This window comes from Chiloscyllium plagiosum, chromosome 25 (genome assembly GCF_004010195.1).
Source record: "Chiloscyllium plagiosum isolate BGI_BamShark_2017 chromosome 25, ASM401019v2, whole genome shotgun sequence".
NCBI classification, from domain to species: Eukaryota; Metazoa; Chordata; class Chondrichthyes; order Orectolobiformes; family Hemiscylliidae; genus Chiloscyllium; species Chiloscyllium plagiosum.
In genome coordinates, this window is record NC_057734.1 from 32,148,270 (window position 1) to 32,168,041 (window position 19,772).

Sequence of the window (19,772 nt, forward strand, 5' to 3'; positions counted from 1 at the left end):
CTTTGAGATGGAGAATCAGTCATGATTATACTTTCTGGTGGAAGAGGGTCAAAGAGCCAAATGGTACACTCCTGCTCCTAGTTTCTATGCTTTTGTGAATATAAAAAGTAGGAGTTGTGAAACAGAGGTATAAAGTTAACATTAAACTTAAAGAAGGAGAAAAGTCTGTCGCGAATCACCTTGTTCAAATTATATTTATTAGGAAGTTTCCTATTGGGAATGTGTTCTTTGTGGGCTAGCTGGGTGTACTTTTAAGCCTGCCCAAAGTTGCATCTCCCATCAAAATGAACTTGGACATTTCAAGATGCAAGATATTTCTGATATAAAGATAGTGAAAAATAGTTAATTTAAAAACAACTTTAATGTTTTCTAGATTTGCTTCTCTGATGTGAGGGATACTTTCAATAAAAGCTTTGACATAAAAATCTTCCTCATTAAATATTAGCAAAAGTGCTTTTTGGTCTGCCCATTAAAAATTATTTTACTTTTCAATGGATGTGCTGCACTGCCTTTGAAATTCCGTTTGTGCATTTAGATCTGTGAACTCAACAACTTTGTTTTATTTTTGCTGTTACTTCCTCTATCCTAACAATTTTGTAGTACCCTGAACATCATTAAAAGGTAGTAAAGTATTTTACAAGAGCACTATTAATCAAAATAGTCATATTATTGTTATGGACCAGGCCAGACCCCCTCAAAATTACTCCGTTTCAAACAAAACCTAAGCAACTCTCTTGGAACTTAATGATGCTATTCCAATTTCTTGCATCATTCCATAAACATCCACTTGGCAAGAAAAGATAAAATCAAACACAGGTTCTTACATGAGAGTTACCAGAGAAAGAATCAGCATGAAACTTCTTTCCACTGTAGCTGTTTCTTTGGATTCCCAGCTCAAAATCTGACCAGCAGCTTTGAACTGACTGCTTGCTAAAACCCAACCAAATAAAATCAGAAAAAAACCCTAAATTGGGAGAACTGGCCACTCCCCTTTGATTGTACAAGTGCTTTAAAAAAAACTTAAAAGCCTTTTCAAATAAATATCTCCAGACATGCTGGAGCCTCTGCCTTTATGACACCTCGTGAAAAAAAACAAGGGCAGAATAACGTTTTTAAAGGAACAGCATCGTCAAACCTTCCCCCTTAAAAATCGAACTAACAACATCAAAAGATCGCTTCATTTTAAAACCCTTAATCTTACATTCTTACAGCACTACAACACACAAACATTACATTGTCTATAACCATGCAAACATGCACTACTACGATCTATTTCAGTCAGTTTACTCCTGCTAATGAACGTCACCGTTTCTCATCCAAGTCTCAACAATGCGTCGGCAATCACATTTTCTCGTCCTGCCATATGCACAATTTTCAAATTGAGTGGCTGTAACAAGCTCCATCTAAACAGTCTGGAATCCTTGTCTTCAAATTTCTCCACAAACTTCAATGGGTTATGATCAGTATATATGACCGTCTCAGATACATTACTGATAACGCAAATGTTGAAATGTTGTAACACCAACACCAAGCTCAAAGTCTCCTTCTCAACTGTTGAATATTTCTGCTGATGAATGCACAGTTTCCTTGAGAAACACCCGAAAGGTTTTTCTATCTTCTCATCGTCTTCTTGTAAGAACACACAGCACCGACTCCCACATCACTTGCACGATAGCCACATTGAATGGCTTTGCGTAATTAGGAGTGGCGAACACTGGGGAAGTAGTTAACAAAGCCTTCAGACAGTCAAATGCCTTCTGAAATTCCACTGTCCCCTGAAACTTCTTGCCTTTCTTTAGTAATTCAGAGAGTGAAGCAGCCATACTGCTAAAATCTACTCAATCCCAGGAACCATAATACTGTTTTTTGTGTCAATGGTGTGGGAAACACCCCAACTACCTTTGTTTTGCATTCTGTGGGGCCATTTGTCCAAACCAAATAACATGGCCCATGAAAGTGACTTGGGCTTTGGCAAATTCACTCTTAGCAAGGTTTATCACCAAGCCTGCCTCCCAAAGTTGATTGAACAATTGTGGTAAATGTTACAAATGTTCTGTCCATGTGTAACTAAAAATCACCAGGTCATTAAAATTAACTACACAGTTGAGTAATCCAGAAATGACCTTAATGGTTAGTCTCTGAAATGTGGCCAGCGCATTTTTCATACCAAGTGGCATGATGTTAAATTGATGCAGTCCATCCAGCATTACGAAAGCTGAATGAACAAGTCCAACTTAGAACTATAAGTTGCTTGACCCACCTATTCAACATCGTCTTCCAAACATGGAATCGGATAAGAGTCAGACTTTGTTGCTGCATTGACGTTGCAATAGTCCACAGATAACTACTGGTTACCATCTGGTTTTGGCACCATTACTATGGGTGATCTTCAGTCACTGCAACTCACCTTGATTATGTTGTCTTGGAGCATGTGTTAAATCTTCTTTTGAAACTGTGCCAACTTTAGAGGGATAAGCCTACAAGGATGTTGCTTAATCAGAACAGCATTTGCTACCTCTACATCATGCATAATTAGGTTCATACCTCCCAACTTATTTCCACATATCTCTCCATACAAAAGCAATAACTCTTTCAGGTAATTTCAATTTTCCTCTGGAAGGTAACTTAATACTTTATTCCAATTTTGGACAATTTCCTCAGTGTCCAATTTAATTTGAGGAATGTCCAATTCATAATCCTCTGAATTGGTTCTTCACTCTGTTGTAACCAGTAATACAGTCTTCTTTTGCTTTCCTTCCCTGTCAAAATACTTTTTGAATATATTCACATAACACATTGTGAGATTCTTTCTGGCTGGAGTCCTTATCAAATAGCTCACCCCACTCAATCTCCTTTTGACTTGATAACGTCCACCAAACCTTGATTTTTAAAAGGTTCGCCTAGAATTGGAAGTAACACTAACACTATCTCTGATCGCAAAATTGCGAATTTTTGATTTCTTTTTGACTTCCTGTTTCATTGTACGCTGTGATACTTTTCAATGCTGTCTAGCCCACTCCCCCACAATTTAACCATTCCCTAAAATAGTCCAAATAGGTGGTTTCTGAATTCTGACTTACCAATTTCTCCTTAATCAAGTTTAGTGATCTTTTCACTTCTTGCCCAAAAATTAATTCAAATGGACTGAATTTGGTTGATTAATTTGGCGCATCTCTGATGGCAAAATCTATAAATGGGATTCCTTTATCCCAATCATCCGGATAGTCTTCACTGCAGGTTGTTAACATGGTCTTTAAGGTCTGATGTCACCTTTCTAGCATTTTCTGTGATTCTGGATAGTACGCAGTGGATTTGAATTATTTTATTCCTAAGCTGTCCATAACTTCCTTGAATATTTTCGATGTAAAGTTTGACCTTTGTTTTGACTGTATCTCTGTGGGTAGTCCATCTCATGAAAAATTTGAGAAACTCCTCTACAATCCTTTTAGCTGCGATATTGCGTAATGGAATGGCCTATGAAACCTAGAAGACACACCCATTCTTGTTAACAGATAGAGATTACCACTTTTTGTTTTAGGTAGGGTGCAATCAATTAAGACTCTTGTAAACGGTTCCTCAAATGTGGGGATAGGTATTAAAGTCGTGGGTTTTATTACAGCCTGTAGTTTTCTAATTACTTGACAGATATGACATGTCTGGCACAATTCAACTACATCTTTGTGCAGTCCAGGCCAGTAAAGACGTTTTGTATTTTAGCTCAAGTTTTCCTTACCTCTAAATGACCTTTTACTGATAGTTCATGTGCCACTAAAACACTTCCTTTCTATAATCCACTGGCAATACTGGTGAACTGCTGCCCATTTCTCATCTGTGAGATTATGCGTTGGTCTCCATTTCGTCATTAAGGCATCATTTTTAAGATAGCAGCATTCAGGGATACGTTTGGATTTTTTTTCCATGTATGCCTTTTGATACAATTGCTTTAGTTTCTCATCTTTCTGCTGTAATTCACCTTAATTTCTCTGAGCTAAAGATGTCTGCTTTGTCATCCATCTAGTCATGGTTTGTATCGAGCATTTGATCAAACAGTGTCTCTGATAATTCCACTTTAACCTTATCTGTACTCTTTGATCTTTCCTGTTTCAACTGGTGACTTTGTGACCTTGTTACCACACTATCAGGAAAAATCCCAGGATATGTGTCCTGTAATACCTCTGTTGCCTGATTTTTTTACTGGCTTTTCAGTCGGCAGCACTTCTACCTGTGAACCAGCTACATCGTTTGCAAGGACAAATTGTGTTCCTTGAGCTGAGAGTTTGTTTAGTACTCCTACTATGAGTTCTTCACTTTCACTTGGCACTCTAGCCTCATTCTACATGGTTGAGCACTTTTTGTCTCACCTGAATTCCCATTACTAGCACTCTTTCTAGCAATAGTCCTTCTGAGGTACATATCTCATCTTTCAACATCAAAGATTGAGAAGATCCTTTACCTCTTCATATTGTAACCTCTTCACCTGCTGCTCCTGGCCTATGTGACAAAACTTTACCTTCGCAATTACTTTCATCAAGAAGATCTGGCACTTCCTCCTTAACCCAGCTTCAACCAGGTTGAACATTCTGGTGCAGCTTTCTAGCCTCCATTGTGCTTTCTGTTACCACTCCAACACAATTCACTGACTTATCCTGTTTTCCTAAACCTGTCTTCCCAGTGCTTTTCCTACCCCAGGAACACTGACTTCATGAGGCCTACTTCACTGCAGTGAAAACACCAGAGTTTTTTCACTTCTCTTTCCACTTCAAGGGTTTCCCTTTTACCCTGTGCTAAGTTATTCTTATGACCTTCACGGAGATCTACTTTCCCCTTATCACGTGAGAATTTCTCTTTTCCCCATTTCTATCCCTCACTGATTGAAATTAAGGTTGTAAGCCAAACTTTGACTAATGGACCAACTCATAATCACCAGCCATTTCAGCTGCAAATTTTGCTGTTTTAACTATCTGCTCTTCCACGAGTTCTCACTATTTAGGAAGTGAATTTTTGAACTCATCCAAAATAATTATCTAAGATCGTAGGTTTGTTCTATTTTTAAAACCCTTATCTAACAATCAAAATTACTTTGTTTGATCCTTTCAAACTCAATGTAGATTTGACCAGGGTCCCTCCTTAGATTCCTGAACACTGTCTGTAAGCTTCTGGTAGAAGCTCATATACACTTAAAATAGCTTTCTTCACCTCCTCATACGCCCCAGATACCTCCTCTAATAGTGATGCAAATACCTCACTAGCTCGACCTACAAGCTCAACAAAACCACATGGTCAGGAGCCATTTCATTTGTTTAGCCACTTTCTCAAATAAGATGAAAAAGGCTTCAACATCCTTTTCATCAAATTGAGGCAATCTTTGAATATATTAAACAGATCCCCACCAGGCCTTTGGCTACCATGGGTTTGCTCATCTTCACTCAGCTTACCTTCTGCCTTTACCTCCATCCTTTTGAACCAATTTTCCTGTCCAAGTGCCAATTTATGATGTTCAAACTCTCTTTCTCCCTTTCCTCTCCCTTTTTATCTTTTTGTTTTGCTGGGGCCTCTTATTATTTTTCTCTTTCCTCTGTTTTTAATTGTAATTCAAACAATTTCATTTCTTTTTCCCTGTCTTTACCGTTTAACTCTAAATCAAGCTGCTTCATTTAATTGAATTTCAACCACCTCCAAAGACTTTGATGGTATTTCCAGCAAACCTAAATGCTGAGCTATTGCTATAATTGTCTCTCCTTTCCTCATGGAAGGAGGCAGCTCCAACTCCAGCTTGACTGCCAATTCCAGCAACTTTTCCTTATTCACCCTTTGTAAAACCTCCAAAGTCACTTCGTCCACCCACAGAGAAGTCTTGGTGACTGAAAAAGCCATTACTATACCAAATTCAACATGTGGAACAAAAGATACTAACGCACACCATTTGTTGCCTTTGGGTCCAAAAACCCTAACCCCAAACTGGAACTATAGAACCAATCCTGCAAACAGCCCCCAATCTGTTATGCACCAGGCCAGATACGATCGAAACATTTCAAGAAGGTAGCCCAGACTCTAACTTTTCTAGTTGTTTTAAGCAAGCGTAGAGTGGATATTCCAGGAGTGACACAGCTGGCCCCAACCACTCAGTTTTAAACAAAACAGAATTTATTTACTACCAAATTATTTACTACCAAATGAAATGAGATCAAAAGAGAACAGAATATAGAATAACAACCTATCTGAAAACCAAAGCGACCTCTATCGCAACTTAATGATGCAGTTCCAATTTCTTGCAACATCCCATAAACACCTTCTTGGCAAAAAAGGTAAAATCAAACACAAGTTCTTACAGGAGAGATGCCAGAGAGAGAGTGTCAGCATGGAACCTCTTGTCACTGTAGCTGTTTTCTTTAGATTCCCAGCTTAAAACCTGACCAGCAACGTTGACAGACTGCTTGCTAAAATCAAACCAAACCAAACCAGACAAAACCCTGAACTGGGAGAACTGGCCACTCCCCTTTCATTGTACAAGTGTTTCTTAAAAAAAAAACTGAAAAGCCTATTCAAGTACATATTTTCAGACATATTGTAACCTCTGCCTTTACGACTCTTCTCGAATAAAAAAAGGACAGAATAACCTTGTTAAAAGAGCACGGTCAGGCAGCATCTGAGGAGCAAGAAAATCCACATTTCGGGCAAAAGTCCTTCATCATGTTTCTAGCATCTGCAGTCCTCACTTTTGCCTTGTTAAAAGAGCAGTATTGTCACACTACGCAATACTCTGAAGGATGCCAAAAGAGGTGGATTTACGGGATGTCATGATGGAGGAAAACAAGGCAGAAGGCGTAGGATGGGTATCCCAGAATTCAGGGCCGAGGCAACTGAAAGAGCAATCACAATTGGTGCAGTGAGTAAAAACAGGGATGTACACAATGTCAAGCTGAATGGATGAGGGATAGCTTGGAGGTTTGTGGGACTGGAGGAGATTACAGACAGTGAGGGCAAAGCCATGGACGAATTTGAAAACAAGGATGAGAAGTTTAAAATAGAGATTTGTTTGGCTGGGACCAAAGTAACTTAGCAAGAACAGGATTAATAGGTGAAATGAGACTAGGTGCAAATGAAGATTTACATGGCAGTTTTGGATCATCTGAAGTTTATTGATGGTAGATGTGCATTGAAATAGTCAAGTCAAGACATAAAAAGGCATAACTTACAGTGTCAGCAACAGATAAATTGAGACAGGGACTAAACTGCCTGACACTACAGAGATATAAATGGGTGGTCTTAGTTATACAATACAAATTATAAATATAGTTTGAAAACCTTTGCTGCATTGTCTAATCTTGCAGGTCACAATGAAAATTGAGAGGTGTATACATAATTTAAACAATTTCTCAAAGCATTCTAATATGCACTGGATACTGACAAACTATGATAGTGGAAGGCAATTGTACTGAAAAGTGCCACAAGAGAGAATTGGACCAAAGTAAGTGTAAAATATGTAAATAATATAAGACACATGCACATACAAGAACTTTCAAAAGTTGATTGTAGTAGACTGTTTGTAGGTACAAGGACATCTGACAAGTGGGAGAATTTTAAGGGTGCGATGGTGAGAGTTCAAAGGCATTATGTTCCAGTTAGAGTGAACGGTAAGGCTAGTAAGATTAAGGAACAATGGATGATGAAAGATGTTGAGGTTCTCGTCAATGATAAAGAGGATCTTATTTTAGATATGGACAACGGGGTTCAAATGAATCTCTTAATCAGTAGGAAGAGTATAGCAGCATTCTTAAGGTAACCTTGAATGCTATGGGGAGTAAGGGAGGAAATTGTGAGGGCCCTTGCAGAAATATCTGCATCATCTAAAACTCCAGCCTTATGACTGGAGGGTGGCTAATATTGTGCCTTTGTATAAGAAGTGTTGTAAGGAAAAACTGGGGAACTATAGACCTGTAAGTCTGACTTCAGTTGTGGATAAATTGTTGGAGGCGATTCTAAAAGATAGGATTTATAGACATTTAGAGAACTAAAAATTGATTAGGGATAGTCAGCTTGGTTTTATGCAAGGAAAATTGTGTCTAACAAACTTGTTTGAGTTTTTTGAGGAAGTTACCAAAACGATTGATGAGGGCAGAGCAGTAGACATTGTTTACTTGGACTTTAGTCAAGCCTTTGACGAGGTTTCACATGGTAGACTAATTAGTAAAGTTAACTCACATAGGATAAAGGGTGACCTTGCCAATTGGATACATAATTGGCTTAATGGCAGGAGACAGAGAGCGGTTTTGAAGGGCGCTTTTCAGTCTGGAGGCCTGTCACCTGTAGTGTTCCATAGGTAACATTTCTGAGACCTCTTTTATTTGTCATTTATATAAATGATTTGGATGAGATTATAGAAGACATGGTTAGTAAGTTTGCGGACGACACAAAAAATAATGACAAAGTGAAGAAGGTTTTCTAAGTTTACAAAAGGATCTTGCTCAATTGGGTTAATGGGCTGTAAAATAGCAGACAGAGGTCAATCTGGATAACTATGAGGTATTGCATTTTGGTACGAAAAACAGAGGCATAACTTGCACATTTAATGGCAAGGCCCTGGGTAGTGATGTAGAACAAATGGATCTAGGAGTGCAGGTACATAATTCTTTGAAGTTTGCTTTACATATAGATAGGATGGTTAAAAAGGCATTTAGCACACTTGCCTTCATTGCTCAGTCGTTTGAGTATAGGAGTTGGGAAATCAAGTTCAGATTGTACAGGACATTGATGAAGCCTCTTTTGGAATACTGTGCCCAGTTCTGGTCGCCCAGTTATAAGGAGGATATTATTAAGCTAGAGAAGGTTCAAAAGAGATTTATCAGATGCTGCTGGGTATGGAAGGTTTGAGTTATACACTGGAGCGTAGGGCGTTAAGAGGTCATCTTACAGAGGTTTAGAAAAGGATAAGGGGTATAGACAGGGTCAGTAGTAGGTATCTCTTCCCTAGGATGGGTTATTTCAAGAATAGTGGGCATATTTTTAAGGTGAGGGGAGAGAGATTTTTAAAAAATGAGGGACAAATGTTTTACACAGAGGGTGGTTCGCATGTTGAATGAACGTCCTCAGGAAGTGGTGGACATGGGCACAGTTACAACATTTGAAAGACACTTAGATAAGTATATGAACAGGAAAGGTTTGGAGGGAGATGGGACTAGTTTCGTTTGGGATTATATTTGGCATGGACTGGCTGGACTGAAGGGTCAGTTTCCATACTCTATGACTCTATATGAAGAAAAACGGTGAGAACAAGAATATTTAAACACTGGCAAAGTAAACTGATGCATCTATTATCATTTTGGATGGATAAAAGGGGTACATTATGCAAACTGAATTCCTTAATACATTCTGATTCCAGACAAACACTGTATTTTCATTTGAAACATTTGTGCATAGATCTCTCAAATATAGTTCAGTAAGCAGAGGTCATGTAATCAATTAAGTGCGTGAAACACAAAATTAGAGTAGCATGAAACAGATCATTGCTGTTGAACACAATATCACACATCTTTAAATTACCAGCAGCTGTAGGTTTGAAATGGATTCCAGAATTCGTCTTTAGAAAATTTAAGAAATCAGAGTAACAAGAAATATGTACAAAATAGGTCTGAACCTCCAACTAAACCTATGTTTTGATCACAGTGCTTAACCTCAATATACATTTCTTGCTGTTTACAGCAGATTTATTTTTTAGAAAGGCAACTAGCTCTTAATTTTCAAATAAACAACTTTTCGAAAATAATGAAATTCACAAAATTCTGAGAAAAGCCTGATTTTATTTAGTCAAATATAGGAACATCACAATGAGTTGAATCCCAGGGGATCCACACTCAAATTCTTGTTAAGTAGAGCATCATGATAGGTGAAGGACAACCAAATTCCACATTAATGTATCTCTTCGTAACCATTATATCTAGAAGCATAGTAAATATCAAAACAAAACAGATTCAAATTCCAGGTGAAAACTGAGTAAAGCCTGGGAGAATGCCTTTATTCATTTGTGCACATCTTGCAATAGCCTAACCTTATAAAAAATAATGTATACTCTGCTAAGCCGTGAATGAGACTGTTTTGGTTTTGGAGTCTATTATCTGTCATTGCTGCCAGAGTGACCACATTCTTACTGCTTACCAAGTGGAAAATGATGCAGGGTCTTGCCTTGAATCGGCTGAGGTAAACCCCATGTCCCTGCTCTTTTCTGCAGGATTGGAATGGAGATGAAAACATTCTCAGCTTGGACTGCCTTGAATTTTACTATCTGGATAGGCAGAGACTCTAACTCCCTCTCATGCTGGACAGACTCTCTGCTCATTGAATAGTTCCAAGTTGTTTCCCTTGTGTTTCAGAATGATAGACAAACAATCCATTTCTTTGTGATATCTGCTTTCCATTTCATTTAACAGTTTTCCACTTGCTGTACAAACTTGATCTTCCTTTCAATCAACAACACTTTTAACTTTTTCACCAACTTAATCATACCTGCAGGCTTTGCGTGTTCTTTAACAGGGAGGTCTCGACGTCAAATGATAGTTTATCCAGCACTCCATGATATTGTACTCGTGTGGTCTAACACTGTTCTGATTGGTTGGCATGATCATATGACAAGTTGAGTCAAGGTTGGCTTTGGCAATGTTGTCAGGATTAATCATGGGTTACGAGCATGAAATTTCAGCTCGATACAGGCAATGTTTTATGGAATTTACTATTCTGCTTCAGGGAATGCCTGACAGTTCGTTACTAACTAAAGTTTTTGTTTTTGGCTTTGACATGTCACAATTTCACAACACATGTAAAACTTTTTATTCAGTTCTCATTAAATAATTCTGTGATCAACACTGTTACATGCAACACTGACTTTATGCTATATATTCAGCAATGTTACTAGAAATGTTACTGTATGCTCTTTCAGGATCTACTTAATCTCATTCATATTGCATTATTTCAATTTTCTTTAAAAAATTATAAATATTCTTGAAACTGAATTTGCATCTGGTTTCTCTTCAAAACCTATTTGCAACATATTTGAAGGCTTATCTCAACTGTCTAGATTTTTGTGTTAGAATAATGATGAATCAAACAGCACAAACTGTTACTTTCTCTCCTCCCCCCCCCCCAAATGGCACAGCAGCTTCAGGTGAGGAGCAGATGCACAGTTAAATGTGAGAAAACAGTTGTGGTCAAAGGGTGTTTTAGTCATTAGAATCACAAAAGTGCTGAGTGGTTCACTATTGTACAATGTTAGTGCATTTGTGCAATATATACAAACTAAACTCAGCACAAAAAGTTAAATCTTAGCTATTCCAGGCAAAGCATTTTTTATAACATGTTAATTGTAATTAAGGCGAAGGAACCTTTCTGTCATGGAAAATTAACCAATAATATTATACAATGTCAATCCTACACTTTTTAATTGTTTTTGAAATCTTTTAAAAATTACAATGTAAAACATGCATTTATTTACTTCTGCGTTGTATCTTTTCCCCCTCAATTTACCCTTCCCCCTCTATTTTACCCACTCTACTTTGCATGTCCATGCCAATCCTTGCACAATTAATTGTACAATCCTTCAACCCAACTGGTTGCCTTTCTTGTTCAATCCAGTACCAGACCAATGTTTTAACTAAGTTAAATGACAAATAAGTTCCAAAAGTTCTTAGGAGAACAATTTTAGCTTCTGGCATGGTAGTTGTAAGTTGATTATTTTTGCTTTTCTAAATTCTGCATCTCCTTCATTAAAATAAATACAATTTATTTTGTGTCAAATTTACCAATTTAATATGGTACAATTAATATATTAAAAAGGTTCAAAGGATTAAACGTGTCTTTCAGTTCTGTAGGATATGCTTTCTGCACACACGCAGGAATCTCCTTAATATTAAATTCCCTGAATTTTATTTGCACAAGATCAACAGGGAGCAAAAATGCAGACAAAATTACTTACATTGAAAGAAATAAAATTATCTAGTCTTTTTCTTCCATAATTTCGTCCAGGATCTCTGACTGCCTTTTCTTTTTTGGAGAATCTATTGTGAATGAACACAGAGAAAGAATAAAGAAAATTTAATAGAAGATATGAATTTGAAGACAATCAATATGCAATAATTAGATTTGATCTTCTTCCATTTCGAGTCTAATTTGTTCGGCAGTAATAAATAGGCCATTCATACAATAGGCTGGGAAATTGGATTTGGGGAGTAGTAACAGTAGGATGCCTAGAAATATAACAGTAAGCAGCAAAGCATGAACTGTCTATCATTTACATCATTAGCACTAACAATAGACTGGAATACTCCTGCAGATGAACAACTGATTAAACCAATCACCATTAATTCTTAGGCAGAGTGATATATTTAAATTTTAAGGTGAAGGAAAGGAATGAAAATGAAATACATGTGACTAGGTTTACCATTTTTAAAGTTTGAGGAGTTTATGTTTGACTATCATTTCAAGAAATTTTCAGTAAAAAGACAGGAAAACGGCTATGATGTTTCTGCTTGTAAAATACAAAATTACCCAGAGCTGTTTGTGTAACAAATTAAATGCAATCATCTGCCTGTGCCATCTGGAACATCATTGTGGATGGTCTTTATTTTAAGAATTCTGATCATTTAGAAACATCTTCCAGTTTACAAGTTAATTCATTTCTAATTAATAAACAGATCACAATACTCAATATTTTTTTCATTTATTTGGCCTTAACCAGATTACTAAAGAAGTAGGTGAGTTAACAATCTTCAACAAATTTAAAACAGGTAGAAAGGCTTGTTGAAACTAAAGGGCACAGTGAACTTAAGAAATTTAATTGCACAAAGCGTTATTGCGCCTTGAAATCTCTTGGACAAACCTTACAAAAAAGTATGTAATTTCTTTTAAATAATATTTTGATCACAAAACATTTATTAGATGAGACAAATCCATTGATAAGATTAAACTATACAAATAGCATACAATTGTTTTAAAACAAAATTTAGAATTTTGCTTCCATTTTTGGCTCACGGTTTCTTCTTCATTTCACTTGTCACAAGGAAAGCTGCGAAGAACACTGCAAATGGCTTCAGCAGTTTGACTGGTTGTTAACAAAACCTTCTATTTCCAACATTTTTAACCAGTTAGCATTGCTACTCTCAAACAATCATTGATTATATGTATGTGAGCAGAGGCACAGAAGCAGCTGCTTGCATGCTATTTTGATACAGGAACTTCACATCAAAGAACTGAGAGGGTAGTGTGGAGTTTGAGAAAGAAAAAGTAATCAGGATTTAGTAATTATTTTTCACAAGAGGCTTGCTCTTATGGGCATACTTTCATGGCATATCTAGTTTCTAAAGGAAACAGGGTTCTCAACAAAAGGAAGGCCTTGCTTAAAATCTGAGAAGTACTTGAGTTATTAAAGTGACAAATTAATGATGAATATTTGAAGATATTAAACTGCTGAATTATAATCATACAGCTTACTTCATCATCCATTTTATTTAAATAAAGAACCAAAGGCTGAAGATAGAATCATATCTAATCTTTGATAAAATTCTAATGAGGAGTTTTGATACAGTCGGGTATCCTTTATCTGCACGTCCAAAAACTGCGAAGACATAAAACCCAAAGTCTTTTTGAAAGTGGACCCAAATAGACCTGTAGACGCACTAAGTTTGGGCCCTTTATAAAGAGCTTTGCTTGCTCCAAACAGACCTAAGCTCAGTCTGTCTATAGCTCCATTTCAGCCCTTTGACAAAAAACAACTTTTAGGTTAGTTTGGACCAAACAAAATTTTTCTTCCAAGGACTGAATGCACACAAACAGACCTAAGTAGTGAGTGTAGCAACAAATGGAGAGAGTTTACAGAAAGTGAAGCAATAATGAAAAAATGTTTACAGATATCATCAGGATTTTGATAAAGGTAATGTCAATCTAATTCTCAACAGACTAGGATACAACAAATTCAAAAGTTAAATGAATACTTGACGTTTGGATGAGAGATGATTGGTAAAAGAACATTAGAGGGGAAGGTAAGTGTATCCAAAAACTAAATACACCCTTCGGCAAAACACAGTTGGTCCCGAGGTTTTCAAATAAAGGATACTCAATCTGTATTTTTGATTTGATTTGATTTATTGTTGTCACATATACCTAGGTACATTGAAACATTTTGTCTTGCGTGCAGTAAAGGCAGATCACACCATACAAAATGTATTAGTGTTGTTGAACAGAGAGCATAATGCAAAGTTATAGCTGCAGAGCAGGTGCACAAAGAGCGAGGTCAACATTAAATTTAAGATAAGTCCAATAACACCAGGGAATAATATGCTCTTGAATCTGTTGGTAAGCGTGTTTCAGCTTCTGTGTGTTCTGCCCAATGGAAGAGGTTGGAAGAGATTATAACCAGGGTGGGAGGGTCTTTGATTATGTTGGCTGCCTTCCTGAGGCAGCGAGAAATATAGATGAGGTCAGTGGATGGAAGGCTGGCTTGCATGATGGAGTGGGCTGTAAGTAAAGATCTAGGAGACTATTTTAGAAGTGGTAATGAATGCAGTGAAATTTAAGGCCAGATAACTAGAGTTGGGAATAATTGAGCTGTGAGGGATGAAGGAGTGCAGCATGGAGCAAATTGTTAATGAAAAACCCTTGTTTTTGGCAATGTTTTGATAGTGTAGGCATCATTAATTCATCTTTAAAACTAGACAATTAAAATATGTTTGAAACAAAACACTAAGCCCACGACAATTTTTAACAAATTGATGTTAAAACGATAACATAATGTTGCCTAATCTCATGCGCTATTTGCAGTCTAATAAAATATTCCTCTATATAATTTACAGTTATCACACTTTTGTTTTTTAATTTGTACCTTCAAGCTACTCACAAAGCACAAGTAAAATATGATAGCCAAGTTGACAATACATATTAACTTGCAATGCGACAGAATCCATTTTATCAGTATTAAGTTGAATTTTATGCCTTCACACATAGCAGGCTTGTCAAAAATGTCAAATTTATTTCAGTAAATTGACAGTCAAGGATCATAGGGTTACTACAGCAATCAGATGTCATCCGAATGTACAGACCCATAAAAAGTTACAGTCCAGAATTCAAAGAAATTGCATACATTTTTGCACAGGCTGAGCAGTTAATTAAGAACTTAGGAAAAAAACTAGAATTTTGACAGGTGATCTCCACCTTGGAAATTGGATACAATTTCCTCAAACAGCACGTGTAAAACCGTATTTCTGTATTTCTATAGATAGGCCCATCTAAATATAAAATCAAATTTATAGAGCAAGAATGCAAATTCCCTCATCCTTCACAGCCTACAATTCCCTCTCTTTGGTTAGGGAACTGGGTTGGATTTTTGTTTTCTTTCTTCATTCACAGGATGAGGTTATCGCTGGCTAGGCAGCATTTACTGCCCATCCCTAATTGCCCAGAGGGTCAGTGTTACATGTAGGCCAGACCAGATAAGGACAGCAGTTTCCTTCCCTTAAGGACATTATTGAACCAGATCAGTTTTTTCTCCACAATCGACAATGGATTCATGGTCATCATTAGATTCTTAATTACAGATATTTTTATTGAATCCAAATTCCACCATTTGCCGTGGCTGGAGTCAAACCTGGGTCCCCGAATTAACAGTCCAGGAATAATACCACTAGGCCATCACCTCCCCAATGGGACATCTGCAACAGAACAGACTGTTGAATAACAGGACTCAAGAGCACAGCAAACATAGTTGAAGATTGACATCACTATATTCTGCAAATGACTAGGGAGTCAATCAACTCTCAGATGCACACAACCAACCCCTACCCAACCACTTCAAACTATGAGGAGAAAGTGAGGTCTGCAGATGCTGAAGAAGGGCTTATGCCCAAAACGTCGATTCTCCTGTTCCCCGGATGCTGCCTGACCTGCTGCGCTTTTCCAGCAACACATTTTCAGCACTTCAAACTATGGTTAGCCAACTCAACTGGAATTTCTTTATGGAGGTACCACATGACCTCCTGCCTCGAACCAGTGGTGCACTGGTAGTAACCCTACCTCGGAGTCTGGAGACATAGAACATAGAAAAATTCAGCGCAGTACAGGCCCTTTGGCCCTCTGGCCCTCGATGTTGCGCCGATCCAAGCCCACCTAACTACACTAGCCCACTATCCTCCATATGCCTATCCAATGCCCGTTTAAATGCCCATAAAGAGGGAGAGTCCACCACTGCTACTGGCAAGGCATTCCATGAACTCACGACTCGCTGAGTAAAGAATCTACCCTTAACATCTGTCCTATACCTACCACCCCTTAATTTAAAGCTATGCCCCCTCGTAATAGCTGACTCCATACGTGGAAAAAGGTTCTCATGGTCAACCCTATCTAAACCCCTAATCATCTTGTACACCTCTATCAAGTCACCCCTAAACCTTCTTTTCTCCAATGAAAACAGCCCCCAGTGTCTCAGCCTTTCCTCATACGATCTTCCTACCATACCAGGCAACATCCCATTAAACCTCCTCTGCACCCGTTCCAGTGCCTCCACATCCTTCCTATAGTATGGCGACCAAAACTGCACACAATACTCCAGATGCGGCCGCACCAGAGTCTTATACAACTGCAACATGACCTCAGGGATCCGGAACTCAATTCCTCTACCAATAAAAGCCAGTACGCCATATGCCTGCTTCACCGCACTATTTACCTGGGTGGCAACTTTCAGAGATCTGTGTACATGGACACCAAGATCCCTCTGCTCATCCACACTACCAAGTATCCGACAATTAGCCCAGTACCCCATCTTTTTGTTACTCATACCAGGTTCAAGGTTCAAGACCTAGGTTCAAGCCCCATCTGCTCCAGAAATGTGTAATAACATCTCTGAACAGGTTGATTGGGAAATATCTTTCACCATCAGTTTCACAATCCTGCCACTGGCTAACGATCATGCTGGAAGGTTGGCAACCTGAGCTCGAACAGCAGTTTGTATAAAAAAACCCGAACTAACGATGGAGCAAACTGCTCAGCCCTCACTCAGAATTATGATCCAGCCCCTCAAGGAGGAATCTGAATGTTGGACTGCAACCATCACCTTTACCTCACCTTCCTTGCACATTCCTGTTCTCATACTTCAATTCTCACTGACCTCAATCCCTAAACTCTCACCTTTCTCTATGTTACCACCAATTAGGATCTGATTCATTCCTGAAATTTATCTCCAAAACATTGACTCTCCTGCTCCTCAGATACTGCCTAACCTGCTGTGCTTTTCTAATGCCACACTTTTTGACAGCAAGTAAGAATTTGACAGCATTTAAGAACAATAATTTTGTAACAATGTTATTGAATGAACTAATCAGTTGGTGGGCAATATTATCACAGGTAGACAGTGACCATCCACATTCAAAAATGGTGGAGAAGAAGAAATAGAACCTTGAAAACAAATTGAAATGGTGGGTACAGATTATCGCACTCACATAATACTGTACTCAATGGGCTAACATTTACTCTGACAATAAGCATGTCTTTGGAGAAGCAGACAATGCATGACAGTATGAAGTCGAATGACATACATCAACTCAAGAGAGGGGTAATGCACAACATGAGATCGTAATTAAGGAATTAGTGAAAGCTGCTAAAGCACCAGTGGATCTTAAATTTTTGGTTAATTTACAAGGTGAGTGGAAGCTTACTTACCTAAGATTTGAGGTGGGTGGGAGCTTACTTACATAAGATTGTTCAGCTACAACGGTTGCTTGGGTAATGACAGAATAGGAAATCCCTAGATGGAGAAACAGCAATGCAGATGGATTCAGAATAGGGAACACATTTTACAGAGGGAGTGATTAAGGAAGTTTGCAGTTACTGAGGTTGCCAGAGAACTTTGTGACTGATGCTAAGTGAGTAGGACGTGGGTGGGTGAGTCAGTGACTGAGCAGCATGTGAGTGAGCTAAACTGCACGCTGAGACAGCTGCAGGGAGCTAGGTATTAAGAGATTGTGCATGACATGAATCAGACCAGAGAAGTTAAGATTCATGCCAAAATGGATAGGACCTTACGAGGTGATCATAATTAGTGACGCAGCGCTTGTTTTTCTTTCAGGCCTAAACAACCATTGGAAGCGCTAATCACAGTTGAAATGCATTACTGAGTCACTGTCAGACGTTAATTAACCACAACCAACCAGAGATGACTGTGAGGTCATTTGCTTACAGCCCCTCTGTACGGAACTCAGCATAATTCTATTTATGGCCAAGGGAGAGTAGCAGCCTTGGGAGGACAGTTCATCATGATACAGGAGCGCTCAGGGGAAAACTTAGCCCCCCCAATTTTAACCACCACTAGTGATAGGGGTATATTCTTACATCCAAAACAAGGATCTTGGTGGATTTGCTTGCAAGAACATCAAACCATGACCACACCCTGCCATCACAATTGTTGCAATAAGGAACCATAAATTACTGGTCCATATGCCCAGCTTTAAGATGTGTACTGCATCTTTAAGGGAGCTTAAATTTCTGGCTGGCACAGTGTTCTGAAAGAATTTAAAATGTAACATTTGACTGTGAAACTAATGGTGCAGATGAGTTGCCATGATACAAAAACAAATCCAAATTCGGCTGATCAGTTTAAATTATGCCCCAGATACAAAAATCCAATCAAATTTGAATTTAGTATTTTGATAACTTCAACTAATGAAATGATCCAATGTTTTAGGGTATAAAACCGGTCATTTTGAACAGTTATGGGTAGAACTCCAAGAAAACCAACTTGTATAGACTGCTAGCCAAATAGCTCTCTGAAAGGTACCTGTTCATAAGACCTGTGAATCAGAATACTGAAGAAAAGATGACAGAGGAAAATACAGAGAGAAAATTCAACAGTTGGATGGTTTTGAAATTTGAATTCGTTTTTTTCTAAAATCTTAATCGAGGTGTTTTTTTTTAAAAATTGGACCAGTATTGTACAATTGGGAGGTAAAAGATAGATTTAAGAGAAAGGAGATGTAAATAGTTGATGGTTTTAATATCGTCTGTTGGACTTGAAGAATAAAATTGCTATTTTTACTTTAAATAGTGACCTCTGGGATAGTTCTTTGCTTCTTGAAATTTAACAGCATGAGGTGAAACTCTCTGGACTTAAATTAGCAGAGGACTTTACCCTGTGTTGTAACAGTATACTGTGAAGAAGGTTATCTAAGTTTCTGAAGGATATTATTAAATTGGAGAGGGTACAAAGAAGGTTTATAAGGATGTTACTGGACTAGAAGGTTTGAATTATAAGAATAGGCTGGGACTTTTTTCATTGGAGCACCGGATGTTGAGGGGTGACCTCATAGAGGTTTATAAAATCATGAGGGACAGAGATAAGGTCCTGAGCAAAGGTTTTTTCCTTTGACTGGGGGAGTTCAAAACTAGGTGGCATAATTTTAAGGTGAGAGGAGAAAGATTTAAGAAAGACCTGAATGGCAACTTTTTCACACAGAGGGCGATTCGTATGTGGAATAAACTACCAGAGGTAGTAGTAGATGTTGGTATTGTTACAACATTTAAAAGACATTTACACAGGTACCTGGATAGGAAAGGTTTAGAGGGAAATGGGCCAAACACAGGTGAATGGAACTAGTTCTGTTTTGGAAACTTGGTCGGAATGGACGAATTGGATCAAAGGGTCTGTTTCTGTGCTGTATGACTATGACTCAAATTAGAGGGCACACATTTAAGACAGTGACAAGGAGAAATTTCTTCTCTAAGAGAGTTGTGGATCTACAGAATTC

At 38.0% G+C, this 19,772-nt stretch overlaps 1 protein-coding gene across 3 annotated transcripts in view; it reads right to left on the reverse strand.

Annotated features, from left to right (window-relative positions):
• The window catches only part of rbm19 (RNA binding motif protein 19), a 243,640-nt gene that overhangs the window by 76,289 nt on the left and 147,579 nt on the right, over positions 1-19,772 (reverse strand). For 2 of the 3 annotated variants that reach the window (XM_043715848.1, XM_043715850.1), the window contains one exon: positions 11,963-12,044. In XM_043715848.1, the coding sequence (XP_043571783.1) occupies positions 11,983-12,044 (62 nt within the window). In that variant the 3' untranslated portion in view covers positions 11,963-11,982. Of the gene's footprint in view, positions 1-9,777; positions 12,045-19,772 lie in introns of those variants that run through there. The other variant, XM_043715849.1, reaches the window with a different exon arrangement.